General features: G+C 26.5%; 1 protein-coding gene across 5 annotated transcripts; it reads right to left on the reverse strand.

Moving 5' to 3' along the window:
* Window positions 1-497: 497 nt before the first annotated feature.
* Window positions 498-8,829, reverse strand: LOC136085988 (proline-, glutamic acid- and leucine-rich protein 1-like). 5 transcript variants are annotated; one of them, XM_065808098.1, is made up of 5 exons: window positions 6,870-8,829; window positions 6,501-6,794; window positions 5,391-6,418; window positions 1,391-5,314; window positions 498-1,318 (listed from the first exon to the last, which is right to left on the reverse strand). In XM_065808098.1, exons 1-3 carry the CDS (start codon window positions 6,997-6,999, stop codon window positions 6,378-6,380), a joined length of 465 nt encoding a protein of 154 aa, XP_065664170.1. In that variant the 5' UTR covers window positions 7,000-8,829; the 3' UTR covers window positions 498-1,318; window positions 1,391-5,314; window positions 5,391-6,377. The 5 variants fall into 5 exon arrangements, with proteins under 5 accessions (XP_065664170.1, XP_065664171.1, XP_065664172.1 ...); XM_065808099.1 differs by having other exon boundaries at window positions 5,391-6,635; window positions 6,711-6,794; window positions 6,870-8,807; XM_065808100.1 differs by lacking the exons at window positions 6,501-6,794; window positions 6,870-8,829 and having other exon boundaries at window positions 5,391-6,184.
* Between the last annotated feature and the right edge of the window lie 4,836 nt (window positions 8,830-13,665).

Consider the following 13,665-nt stretch of genomic DNA (forward strand, 5'->3'; position numbering starts at 1 on the left):
GAAGATTTTTTTAAAAATGTCTTCTTTTATAAAAAAACTAAGTTATCAAAATTTGTAAAATCAAACTTTGTAATGAAACTTGTTCTAATTAAGTTTTAGCTGCTTCAGGACACCTCAATTTCCGTATCAGCCCCCCCCCCCCCTCCTAAACTTTCTTAACCTTCCTAGGTCACTGAATATATACATTGGCACATAAACACCTTCGGTTAGGTTGGAAAAGGAGAGCCAATCTATTAAATTTATGTGACGGTATGATGATAACGTAAGTTACAATTCTTGTAAGAGTCAGACTCAGATTCAGTGTCACCGACCGTGTAAAAAATAAAACGTTAAAACCGCGGCCCGTGTAAAAAAAAGTTGAAATAAACCGAATGAAAGTGATGAAAATTTCCCGGTCTCAAAAAAAAAAAAAGGTGGCGCATGCGCGCAAAAAAAAGATCAGGTGTCAAAAAAATTTTTTATTTTATAAAAACTGTTACAGTTAAAAAATGTTACAATATTGATTTATTTTTTTCTCTGAAAATAGGATATTTTTCTTTGACAAAGTTTTCAAATGTCATGTTTGGATAATATTGTTTTCCGATGGTGACATAATGATTATAAATGTCGAGTTCTTCAAAAAATGATTTTTGATATTTTTCTGCAGACATCAAGACAAATATCAGTTCTTCACCAGTTAATTGGATTGTGTTTTTGACAGTACAATTGCGATTTCCACACATTGTATTAGTTAGCTAAAAAAAAATTTTTATTTATAAAAATAGTTGTACAAAAAAAAATGTTAATAAAAAAAGTACAATAAAAAATTTCAATTAAAAAAAGTTTATGATTTGTGAATAGAAAAGTTCGCTTTTATATATTCGTTTATAGAAGTTTTTTTCTTATTAATGTTTATTTTTTCTAGCTCGTCTTCCAAGCATTTCTCGAAGGCTAATCCTTTTAATTTCGCATTCATTTTTTTAAATTTTATATTTGGTGGTGGTAGCTCGAATGTGGAATCAGTGAGATCATCTTCCCAGTTTTCATTTGAATTCATTTTTTTTATTTATATCTAAAGAAAAAGAATGTTAGAAAAAAATAGAAATTGTTATAAAAAAGTAAAAAAATAAAGAATAAAAAAAAGACATTAATATACAATAAAAAAAAAAGACACAAATATGCAATAAAATATATATTTCTGTATAAAAAAGTTAATCATTTTTTTTCAAGTAGCACGCTTGACATACGCCACATTGTTTAATACAAAAGTATCTTCGGTTAATTGTATCTGAGTGGTTTAACGAATGTTTATTTATTGTAAAATAGTAGGCATACATGGCTGTAAAAAAACAAAAAAATAGAATTAATAAAAAATTTTAATGATAAAAATAAATACAGAAAAAAAATATACCTTTCATTTGTTTTTTCACTTTTTTGTTTGGCTTTCTTTTGCTGTAACCGTATTTCATTTTTTTTATTAGTTTGTCTATAAATATAAAATGATATCATTATAATGTACAAAATTATTTTCACGAATATAATAATATTGATCTATTGCCCATTGAATGTATTTTCTAATACAATTATAAAAAAAATCAAGTTGTTCATTTTTAATATAACGATTATTATAGTGCGATCTAAACATTTCGTATAAAGGATATATAATTTTTCTTTGTACCCAATAAAATGAATTATGATTTAATAAACAACTAATGTCGTAATCATAAGAAAAGTCACAAATATAAAAAGATTTGTTTTCATCATCATAAATATATAAATTTCCAAGCTGTTCTTTTAATAATTCAAATTCGATTTTAATTCTTCTATATGCCAATTTTCTTTTACACAAATCTTTTAACGTTTTCAAGTCTACATCCATGTTATTTTTTGTTTCGGATGTAAACCAATTCACAATGTGGATAATGTCGTATTCATAAAAGTGCTTACTTCTTTGCATTTTTTTTATTAGTTAACTAAAAAAAAAATTAAAAAAAATTAAAAATAGTGTTTTACAATTTGAAAATGAATAAAACAAGGTTCAATAGTATAAAAATATTGTTGTTGTGACCAATTTATATATTCCATGATTAAACGATATAATTTTCGTATTAAATGTATTTCCAGTTGTTTATTTGGATCAGCAAAATAAGATATTTCTGTGAAAAGTATATGAAATAATTTGTAAAGATATTCTCTTTGAAGATTAAAAAATAATAAACGATTATTAAAAATATTAAAATAGGAATCAAATTCAAAATCAACAATGGAATGAAAGCTGTAAAATAACAAACGAATATTATCTTTATCTTTCCATTTGCTATGTGGTAGTTTGGTTTTATCAAATAAAGAAATAATTTTCTTTTGCAACTCTTGAAATTCTAAATAAATTCGTCGATAAGCCAAAGTTCTTTTGCTCAAATCTTTCAAGCTAAGTTGTGATTGAATTTCACGGGTAAATCTGTTAAAGTGATTCAAACTAAAACTGTCGAAAATAAATTGATAATAAGAAAAATGACGTTCTTCTGGACTAAACCAGATGACTGTTTGTTTTTCAAAGTTTTTAATATAAGAAAGAATGTTGAATTCTAAATAATGACTAGCTTTTCTTGTTTCTTTGTCTATTTCTATAAACTTTTTTTCTCGTGCCATTTGTTGATGAAGTCTTTGTAAAAAGTGACGAAGTGTAATTTCTTCTTTATCAAGTATTCTTCTAATATTTCCCCAGTTGCTTCCCATTATTTTTAATTAGTTGTCTAAAAAAAAAAAAAAAGTTTACAAATGGAGTTAATACAAGTAAAAAAAGTTATACAAGTAAAAAAAGTTAATACAAGTAAAAAAAGTTATACAAGTAAAAAATTTTTTTTCCTAAAAAAAAAAGAGTTAAATGAATTCTTGTGCACATTCAGGTGCTTTAGCTGGTTTTGGATTATATAAATGAAATAGTTCTTGTTGTTTTGCTTCTACAACTGCACTTGGATATGCATATACAGGTGGATTATTAACAACGCATTCTTCGTAACTAGGAAGACGTGGTATTTTATTTTTGTATTTGTTGAAAATATCATTTCGATGAATTGTTTTACATAATACAAGTAGATATTCCAATTTACTTTCTAATGATTCGTAAAGATGACCATGTTCACTTTGAATAGTATGATCTTTAAAGTATTCTATCATATCCAAACCATTTTTTAAAGTTTGTTTGATTCCTAATGGTATTCTGAGTAAGAATTTGATAGATTGCACGTTGTTGGTTGTTAGTTCCAAACTAATTTCTCTGAATATATCAATGGTATTCATTTTTTTTTATTAGTTAATCTAAAAAAAAATAAGGGTTAATAATGTTAGATAAAGTACAAAAAAAAACATTTTAAAAAATAGGATAAATACATTTTTTTACATAAAATATGTTATTGTATACTAATCGTAATAAATAAATTATTGTTAATAATAAATGGTTTTAGTTCTTCGTGTGAAATAAAATTCTTATAACCAACAGCCACATTATATTCAGTGGTAGGTTTATCAAATGAACTGTCGTCTAAAAGTTGAAGATAATTATTGTTGGTAGTAGTACGAGTAAAAAATTGTTCTTTATTTCTCAAGGTGATATTAACATTTTTGGTAAAAGGCCATTGTAAACCATCGTCCAAGTCACCTCTTAACAATTGAAAGTAAATGGCTAGATTGTTGATGACGGTACTTCGTGTATACACTTTTATTCGATAACGGTATCCTTCTGATGTGTAAATGGGTTCTGAATAAAATGTTTCATCTGATAACAGTCTGAGATTCATTTGATCGAGTTTGATCAATTGCGTGTCTTTAAAAACGTGTTGAATTACCTTGACTTCTTTAGGTTGTTGAATGGAATTTTTTAAAGCTAAGAATTCTGTGCTATTTTCTTCTGCAATATGATAAAGTTTTGTTATTTCTTGTTTGAGATGTTCTGTATCTTGTTGATTTGCTAAAACCAACATGTTGTCATAACAGAGACTTTTTAATTCTGCCATTTCTTGGTTCGTTTTTGCTAGAGTTTGTTGAAGTTTGTCGTTTTCTTCTTTTAGATTTTTAATTTCTTTTTCTTGAAGACTCTTCATTTTAATCATGATTTGATTCATAGAAAGATTCAAATAATTTAAATTTTTCTTTTCGTCTTGAACGACTTGGTTCAAATAACGATTTTGTTGCTCTTTATAATATTGAAAGCAGATGACAGAGTGCTCATAATAATCTTGATCATCGATTTTGGTATTACAAAAAAAACATATTTTTTGTATATCTAGAAATTCGTAATCACATTCGTGGTTTAACAAATCTTGTACCTTTTTTTTACAGGTGAAACATTCGTGGGAGTATTGTTCTGTAGAACAATCTGCTTGATGCTGTAAAAGTTCTTTTGCACTAAATTCTTTGTCGCAAAAACAGCAAGGATATATGTTGGCTGACATTTTTTTTATTAGTTGCTGAAAAAAAAACATTTATTTATATAAAAAAATATAAAAAAATATACATGTCTTTTTTAACATAAAAGAATTAATAAATAAACAAAATTGCTCAATAAAACATATAAAAGAATAAAAATATAAATAAGGTTCTTTTCAATAAATTCTTCTTCTTCTTCAAATATATTGTTAAAAGTTATATTTTCTATTTCTTTTTCTTCTTCGTTTAAATAATCACCAAACCCAGGAAACATATCTTCATAATCATCATTATTATTCATTTTTTTAGTTGTCTAAAAAAAAAGAAAAAAAATTACAAAATAAAGTGATCTCATTTTATTACAACAGTTCGTCTTATGATGCAATACGATGAAAAAAAATTACAAAATAAAGTGATCTCATTTTATTACAACAGTTCGTCTTATGCTGCAATACGATAAAAAGTTTATGATAAAAAGCAATTTCAAACCATGGTGTTCTTGTTGTCGAGTTTATTATTTAAAAAGTGATGCTTGTTATTTTATTTGACTAAAAAAAAGATATATTTATAAATAAAAAATTATAAATAAAGCTCTGGTAAGTTGTCCATTTTATTCATAACGTCTATAACGTATTGTTCCCAATCCATTTCATCTAAGATTTCATGCATTTCTTTTTCTATTTCTTCCACTTCTTTTTCCATTTCTTCTTCCAACATTTGTAATTTAAGTTCTTCAATATCATCTGATTCTTCTTCTTCCATTTCTTGTACTAATTGAACTAAATATTTTTCATAATCTTCCTCTGTTAATTCTTCCATTTCCATAAGTTCTTCCAAATCTTGTTCTTCTTCTTTTGTCAATAACAACTCGTGATAGCAAAGACTCTCTTTGTTAATATAATCTACATAACTAAAAAGAAAAAAAAGAAAAAAATATAAAAAAATTATAAAAAAAAAACAAAGAAAAAACAAATGACAAAACTTACCATCCACATTTTTTGACGTATTGTTTCATTTTTTTTAAATATATTAGTTTGCTAAAAAAAATAAAAAAATTACAAAAAAATTATAAAAAAATTATTGTAATATATAGTTTTCAATTATTTTCATAGTTTCTTCTATATTTTTTAATAGTTCTAAATTATTTTGTTTTGTTGTCATGTCAACTGACCATGTCCATAACGCATCATATAAAGCACGAGCTGCTTCGAATTCGGTTCCTTTTCTTTGATAAATTAAATTTAAAAGTCTCATCATTCTTTCGTTAGTATCACGATAATCAGTTTGTATGCATACGATATCACGGTTTTTGTAGTCCAGATATTCGGCTAACGTTTGCCAATGTGTTTGTAAATGTTGTGCTATTTTTAGTTTTAATCGTGTAAAATTCATTATTTTATGCTAAAAAATATAAAAACATTAAATATTAAATAAAACTAATTTACATTGTAATAAATTAAATAAAAGTTCTTGCTTGTCGGTTTCAATTTCCCATCTTGTTATTACATAATATAAATGATTTAAAGCTCTTTTTTTATCTTTGTGTTGCGTTAAATAAAGAATTAAAATTTTTTTAATTTTGTCAAAGTTTTTTATATAATTCACGTCAATTTTTTTAATAATGTGTCTTTTAAAGTGTAGATCAATCGCTAATTGTTTCCAATGGTGATTTAATTGTTTTGAAATTGTATTTATTATTTGTTTGTACATTTTTTTTCTATTGTATTAAAAAATGATGTAAAATTCTATTGTATTAAAAAATATTGTAATAAAAAATGTAAAAATTCAAATAAGCAAAAAAAATATAAAGAAAAAATTAATACTTTTTTAATTTTAAATTTAACAAAAACGACAAATATTAAAATAGTAATAACAAAAAAAATAGTAATGTATATATATATATAATAGTAATAACAAAATAGTAATAACAACTAAAAAAAAATTTTTTTCTATAAAAAAATATATACAAAAGCTCATAAAATTTCGCTTTCTGTATTTTCAGGATCTGGACTCTCTAAAAAAAAACAGACAAAGGGGATATTAAAAAATATTTATACTTTTTAATAAAATAAAAAAAAGGTTCAAGTTTAACTTACGAGGAGAGTAGTCCCAGTGAGAAGGACCTACTTCCCTATTGGGTTCTGGTGGTGTTTGTGGTGGCGAACGTGGTGATAGTGGTGATAGTGGCGATAGTAGTGATGGTGATGGTGGTGAACGTGGATAGGGATTATCTAAAAAAAGAAAATATTTTTTTAAAAAATGAATTTTTTTAATAAGAAAAAATAGTAAAGTTAAAAAAAACTTACGACGAGTGCGAGAAAATCTTGTTTCATCTACAAAATTTTGTCTGACAAAGTTTTTAAAGTCTCTAAGTTTTTGCATTTCTTTTTCTAGAAAAAAAATAGTATTTTAAAAAATAATAATTTTTCTTATAAAAATGAAAAAAAACCATAAAAAACAATTACCTCTTTTTGCGTCGTATGGAAATACTAGACTGATGGGTTTTTTTTTTTCATTTTGAATAATGAAAAATTGATCGTTGATAGTATCGCTAAACACTTCATATTTTATATTGTTTATTGTTATATATCTCATTATTAAAACTAAAAAAAATAGGTTTATTTAGAAATAAATACTCTTTATTTTATTGTAATAATTATAAATAGTTATAAATATCATTTTTTTTATAAAATGCCTAAAATAAGGTATACTCCTAGATCATTAAACACTGTCAATATGGCACGTACAAAAACAACAGTTCCTAGAACAAAAAAAGCAGTTCAAACACAAACAAGTAGAAAACAAAGTTCAACATCGACACAGACTGAAAATCAGTATTTACCGAGCAATTGTAAAAGAATATTATCGTGTTTACGAAGAACAAATAACAGATATAAAGATAATAAAACAAATCGTAAACTTGGAAGAGTTGGCAAAAGAATAAAACGTTGGGTTCATACTGCTGAATCCTATGTCGATATTAAACATCAATTAAAAGAAGCAAATATACGACGAAAAAATAGACAAAAATAATATATTTACAAATTGTAAACATTTCTTTTTATTAAATAATTTAGTTTTCTTATAGCATTGCGTCGTTTATATGACTTGCTTTTTTTCTAAAAAAATATATAAAAAAATCTTATGTGTAAAGAAAAGAAATAATGAAAAAGTGTAAAAAATATTAAAAAACAAACTTTTATTTTGTTGACCGGTGCTTCTGCAAATTCTAATGGAGCTTCGTCTATTTCTTTTTCAGAGGAGGTTTCTTTTTCTTTTGGAGGTTCAACAGTTTGATTTTTTACGACAAAGTCTATTTTGTCTGGGTCGTTTATAAAAATATTAAAATCCAATATTGCGTCTTCATCTTCTATTATTATAACCGAATCGTCATCGCTTATGATTTCTGGTTCTTCTTCTAAAGATAGTTCGTTTTCTTTAAAATTTATTTCTTTTCCGACGACTTCATCGTTAAAAAAATATTTTGTTTTTTTAATCGAACGTTTTGTTAATGTTTTTGTCATTTTTGATTTTGTTAACAAAAAAAACACGCTTTTTATGTATAAAATTTAATCTCTACAGATTAACGCGAAATAAAAGCTAAAGTGATGCAACTTTATTCAATGAAAAGAAAATGCTGTGTCATGTTAGTTAAATTTAGAAAGTTATAATAACGCTTTTATGAACAAGATTAAAAAGATTAAAATACGGAGTAAACAACTTTTTAAAAACACTGCGAAGAAAAAAACTCTGTGATAAGTGTTAAAACAACATGTTAAATAAATTCAAAACTTTATGAACCAATACGTCGACGTAGCATAGTGCATTCGCTCGCCGCACTATGTTTCAAACGCCATGCCATTAGACCGTCGTGGGTTCGATTCTCGTTGAGGGTAGTAGAAAGTATAGAAAGTTTAATGTAAAAACACTAACTCGAAAGAATTAGTGAGTGCGTCTAGAAAGTATAGAAAGTTCAATGTGAAAACACTAACTCGAAAGAATTAGTGAGTGCGTCTAGAAAGTATAGAAAGTTCAATGTGAAAACACTAACTCGAAAGAATTAGTGAGTGCGTCTAGAAAGTATAGAAAGTTCAATGTGAAAACACTAACTCGAAAGAATTAGTGAGTGCGTCTAGAAAGTATAGAAAGTTCAATGTGAAAACACTAACTCGAAAGAATTAGTGAGTGTGTCGAGTGAAAACACTAACTCGAAAGAATTAGTGATGTGAGAACGAGTGTGTGAGTAAGCAGGCTAAGGACTAAGTCAGGACTAAGTAAGTTAAGTAAGGACTAAGTAAGGTTAAGTAAGTAAGTAAGAAAAAATACGGCCGTATAAAAAAAAAATAAAGACTGTAAGAAAAAAACACAAGTAAGTAGGCCTACTAAGATAAAGTAAAGACAGAATAAGTAAGGTTGTGTCAGGGTGACACTATGTTTTTTATATTGTAAAAAAAAAAAAAAGATATAAAAAAATACAAGTCGAAAAAAAGTTAAAGTCAAAAAAAAGTTAAAGTCAAAAAAGTTAAAGTTAAAAAAAAAGACAAAAATGGCTGCAGATGATATTGATTTTTCCCGTATGATTGTAAGACGGAATTTATTTTCAACACCTTCTTATAAAAGCAATTTGAGACCTAAATATACATCTAAATTACCCAAATATACAGTAGATGGAAAATGGCCTTTTCATAGGGATGCTTTTTTTGAATTTTTTGATAGGACCTCTTTTGATGAAAACGAGTTAACTGATCCCAATAATACAGAACTAAGAACTCTAAGACGTAGAAGAGTTAAGAAAAATTTAAAAAAAATAAAGCGTCAATATTGTAGAAAAGCACTGATGTGTTATCGAAAAACAAAAAGCAAGTATATAAATAATAAACAAAATCGCGAAATGAATCGAGTAGGAAAACCGATATATCGTTTTGTTTTAACAAAAGTAGATCGCGATAAACACAGAAATATTTATTAAAAAATGAGACATAGAAGACATAGAGGGCATAGAAATGCTAAAAGATATATTTTTGTTCATCGAAAATCGAAACCTAATCCTAGACCTTATCATTCTTTAATTGGTAAAGGACGAAAACGTAGTTATAGAAAGCGTGGTAAAGGTTTTCTTGGCAACCTATTAGGAGGTATTCCTTTAATTGGTGATTTGTTTAAAACTATAGTTTAATCGGATTAAAAAACATGTATAAAATAGCTCAATTCTGTAAAAACGTTCATTTACAAAAGAAAATGAATTCAATAGTGTGTAAACACGCCAAAAGAAAAAGTCACATTAAAAAATATTGTGACAAATGTTTTGTGCAAAAATTTCGAGATTATGTTGAAGAAAATATTAAAGAGTGTCTTTGGTTATTGAAAGATAATGAAAAACAGAGTCAAAAGCTCAAAAATTTACGTACAGACACAAGTGCTTATGGCGATTATATTCTTACGTACGAATATGAAAACGGTGTTGTTGAAATTATCAGCGGAGATAAAGAAAATGGACACACAAAAACATCTACTTTTTTTGGTGGATTTATATTAGATTTTGATATTATAAATAAAATATATAGCATATCACATGTATATGACGGTGTTTTTTATATTGGTAATAAAATACCAAAAATATATTGATAAAAAAAATATTTGATAGTGTATTTTCTGTTTTTTTTTAAAAAAAGTACTATAAATTTGTTTGTTTTGAAATAAAAAAAATTCATTTGAAGAAAAAATATTCATTTGAAAATAAACAAAAAAAAAAAATGGAGTTTAAAACTTGTTTAAACGAATTTTATAACACAGTTATGAATGTAGAAGCTTCCAAGTTTGAAGCTAGCGATATTTTAAAACATGTTAAAGGCGATTTTAAATTAGTATTTCGTTTGGATGCAAGTAAACAAATCAAAGTAACTCGTGATAATAATAAAGCCCATATTGAATTTTTTTATGGTGAAATCAACCACATTTGTTCCACATTTGAAATGAATTATGAAGACTTTGTTGATGTTATTAAAGAGACATTTAATGTTTGGCAACTCGAAGAAGCAGACATAAAAGAATGAATGATTATTTAGAGAGCTTTGCAAAATTAACTCGAAGAAGCAGACATAAAAAAATGAATGATTATTTAGAGAGGTTTGCAAAATTAACGTTTGCAAAATTACAAGATTTTTATATTTCACTGTTTAAAACAAATAGTAAAGCAAAGGGTGATTTTTCATTGACGCATCATTACCAACGGGGAATAATTATTAAAGTAACACGTTTCAACGATGAATTTATTATTGAGTTTATATATGAAGAAGTTCCTTTTGAAACTTTTAAACTTCCTTTGAAACATTTTTTAGTTTATGTTGAGCATTGTCAACAAAAATGGCTTTTAAGCGAAAAAGATATTTGAGATCAAAAAGACGTAAAAGTCATAGAAAGAGAATACGCAGAAGAGGAAGAGGATTAGCCGATTTTATCACGCCTAAAAATGTAACTAACGCATTGCAAGTGGGTTCGCTGTTATACAGTATAAAAAAAGCGTGGAAAGGCAAAAAAACAAAAACGCCTCCTGTTCCTGTTGTTACAAAACCTGCCAACCCTTATATGCCTCCGGATAAAGTGTTTGAAGTATATTAAAAAAAAAGTTGTAAAATATTATATTAATTCATTAAATGAATAAATATGTACATATAACAAATTGTTTCTTTTTTCTTGTTCTCGTTTCTTTTTATATCGTTTTATTAGAATAGTTTTTTTTCCTTTGCAAGTTAAACAATTTATTTTATAAAGATGTATTTTTGCAGATCTTTTGGTAACAGTATTAAAAATCCATACTTCTTGATTTACAACGTGGATAGTGCAGTTTTTTAACAAATGTTGATTTTTTTTTTCTTTTAAAACAACGAAAAACAGTTCACCATATCCGTTGCACGTGGTGCATTTTTCTTCTACGATTTCTTCTAATAGCGTGTGTGCTGTTCTCTTCATTCTGTTTATATTAAATTCAGAGCAATCTGCCTTTTTATTTCTTTTTTAGTCATGACATCATCAATAGGTACATCTAAAAATTGATTGGCAGTCTTTAATCGCGTATAATTGTTTGCGTAAATTCTATCCATTTCATTTTGCATCATGTAATAAATGTTTTCCTCGTTCATCACAGCTGGAATGGCTTGAATATCCAATAGGGATAACTTACCCCACGTACCTTCATAATTTGTTCTTAAGAATCCTGCATCTTTTAAAAATCTTTTAGCAGCATTTTGAGCTAATAATTGTTTTTCGTAAATATCATAATGTAAAGGAATTTGTTTTGTTTTCATAGACAAAAGATCACGTTCCAGATTTTCCTGTTTTTTCATATAAAAATGCAACTGCATGTCTTTTTCAAACAGTTGTTTAGCAGTGTTATCAAGGTGTGGAAAGAGTTCGTGTTTAATAAACTGAAAAAATGAATAAAGATTTATTTGAACTAGTGAAGAGGCATGAAGCGTTGTTACTTCAAAAAAATAATGGTTTAACAGTCTGCACAACGAAGGTAAATATATTTGATCTGTATATAATACATTTTCGCTGCGAAAGACTAGAGCTACAAAATAAGCGGCAAATGCACCACATAAACTACTATCATTCCATTGAAAAGGAAATTTATTGTATGAAAAAAATACATTTTGATTACCAGTAATTTCGCTATATTTTAAAATAAATTTGGTAAACCAATAAAATTCACGATTTTCTGCTGTCCATTCTGTAGGAAAATGATTGGATTGTCGTATATAAGAATTAATTTCAATTTCGTTGTAGTTAATGTTAATCGTGTTGATTTGTATATTGCTATTCACTTCTTCTACTGCTTCAAACAAATATTTATTAAATCTTAAATGAATTGGAATTTGTTGCAATACACTTTCTTCACCTAAACTATCAAAACAAAAAAAATGACCCTTGTCTATTTTCATCAACACTCTCCAATGTTGACCTGCGTCTTTTGTAGTTTCATTGTTGTAAATGATAAAGGAACCATTTTTTTTCATTTGTTGAATAATATGAATGTGTGTTTTTGTTTGACTTAGTTCGTCAAAAGCATATATTCCTATAAAATAATTTTTAAATTCTGAATTTTTAAAAAAACGAGACAAAGAATCATCAGTAGCCATTTTTTTTTTATTCTTCTTTTTCTAAATTAAAAAAACTCGCAATAAATAGTGTTACAACAGCGTGTAATATATTAACAAATAAAGTTTTTTTATCGGCGGTTCCTTCCTTTATAATTCCTTCAATGTTTCTTTTAACAGACTTCTTTTTTAAAGCATCATCTAGTTTTTTTATCAAAGAAGTAATGGTAGGTATTACTTTTGAAGTAAACGTATCCACAAAACCGTCAGTTTGATCGCCTTCTGTTAGAATCATAGGTGGTTTGATTTTTCTTTCTAGCAGCAAAAGAGTAAGCTTGGTTTTATAGAGTTCTATTACATAAGGTTCGCCATAGGTTTCTTTCAAATCATCAAAGTAGTTGAGATGAACAGAACAAAGTTGAGGATTTTCGAGTAAATTATTAAATTCGCTGTTTTTTAAAACATTTTTCAATACTGTAAGAATTTAATGTTATCCTTTTAGATTTGAGTACATTTTGTAAAAATTCAAACGAATTTTTATCTGTAAAATGTTCTTCTTCTACGTAATCCGAAGAAGGTGAAGAATTTCCAGACTTGTGTTCGTAATATCTTTTAGATACTTCATCGAGCGCGCACACTGCGCAATTGTTGTGAATTTTTTTAATGATGCTATCAACGCGATTCATTTTTTTTAATTAAAAATGTAAAAAAAAAATATTTTTAAAAAAATTTGTTTTTTTATACTTTTTTATTCGTTTTATTAAAAGAATACGCTTCTTTTTTTAATAAAAAAGCATTTTTTTTTCTAGTTGTGGTTGTTAGATTTGGAATTTATAACCAACACTGAACGACATCAGTGGGGAAAAAATTGTGTTAGAGAATTGTGTTTACGATCCATCGGTGATAAAACATATTTTCACACGCAAGTCATTCCGTGTGTTAATTATCACAAATTAGATGAAAAATATAAAAAAGTATTTTTTTACTGTCAAAACAACATACATGGGTTAGAGTACTATCCTAGTTTTAAATACACAAGTGAAATCATATTTTGCGCATCTGTGATCGATTATTTAAAAGAAAAATTTTAGAAAATATGAACGAAACTTTGTATTTATAAAGGTGGTTGCATGGAAAAAGATGTGTTAAATGCGATAAATGAGCT

Source organism: Hydra vulgaris, chromosome 10 (assembly GCF_038396675.1).
Source record: "Hydra vulgaris chromosome 10, alternate assembly HydraT2T_AEP".
In the NCBI taxonomy this organism is placed as follows: domain Eukaryota; kingdom Metazoa; phylum Cnidaria; class Hydrozoa; order Anthoathecata; family Hydridae; genus Hydra; species Hydra vulgaris.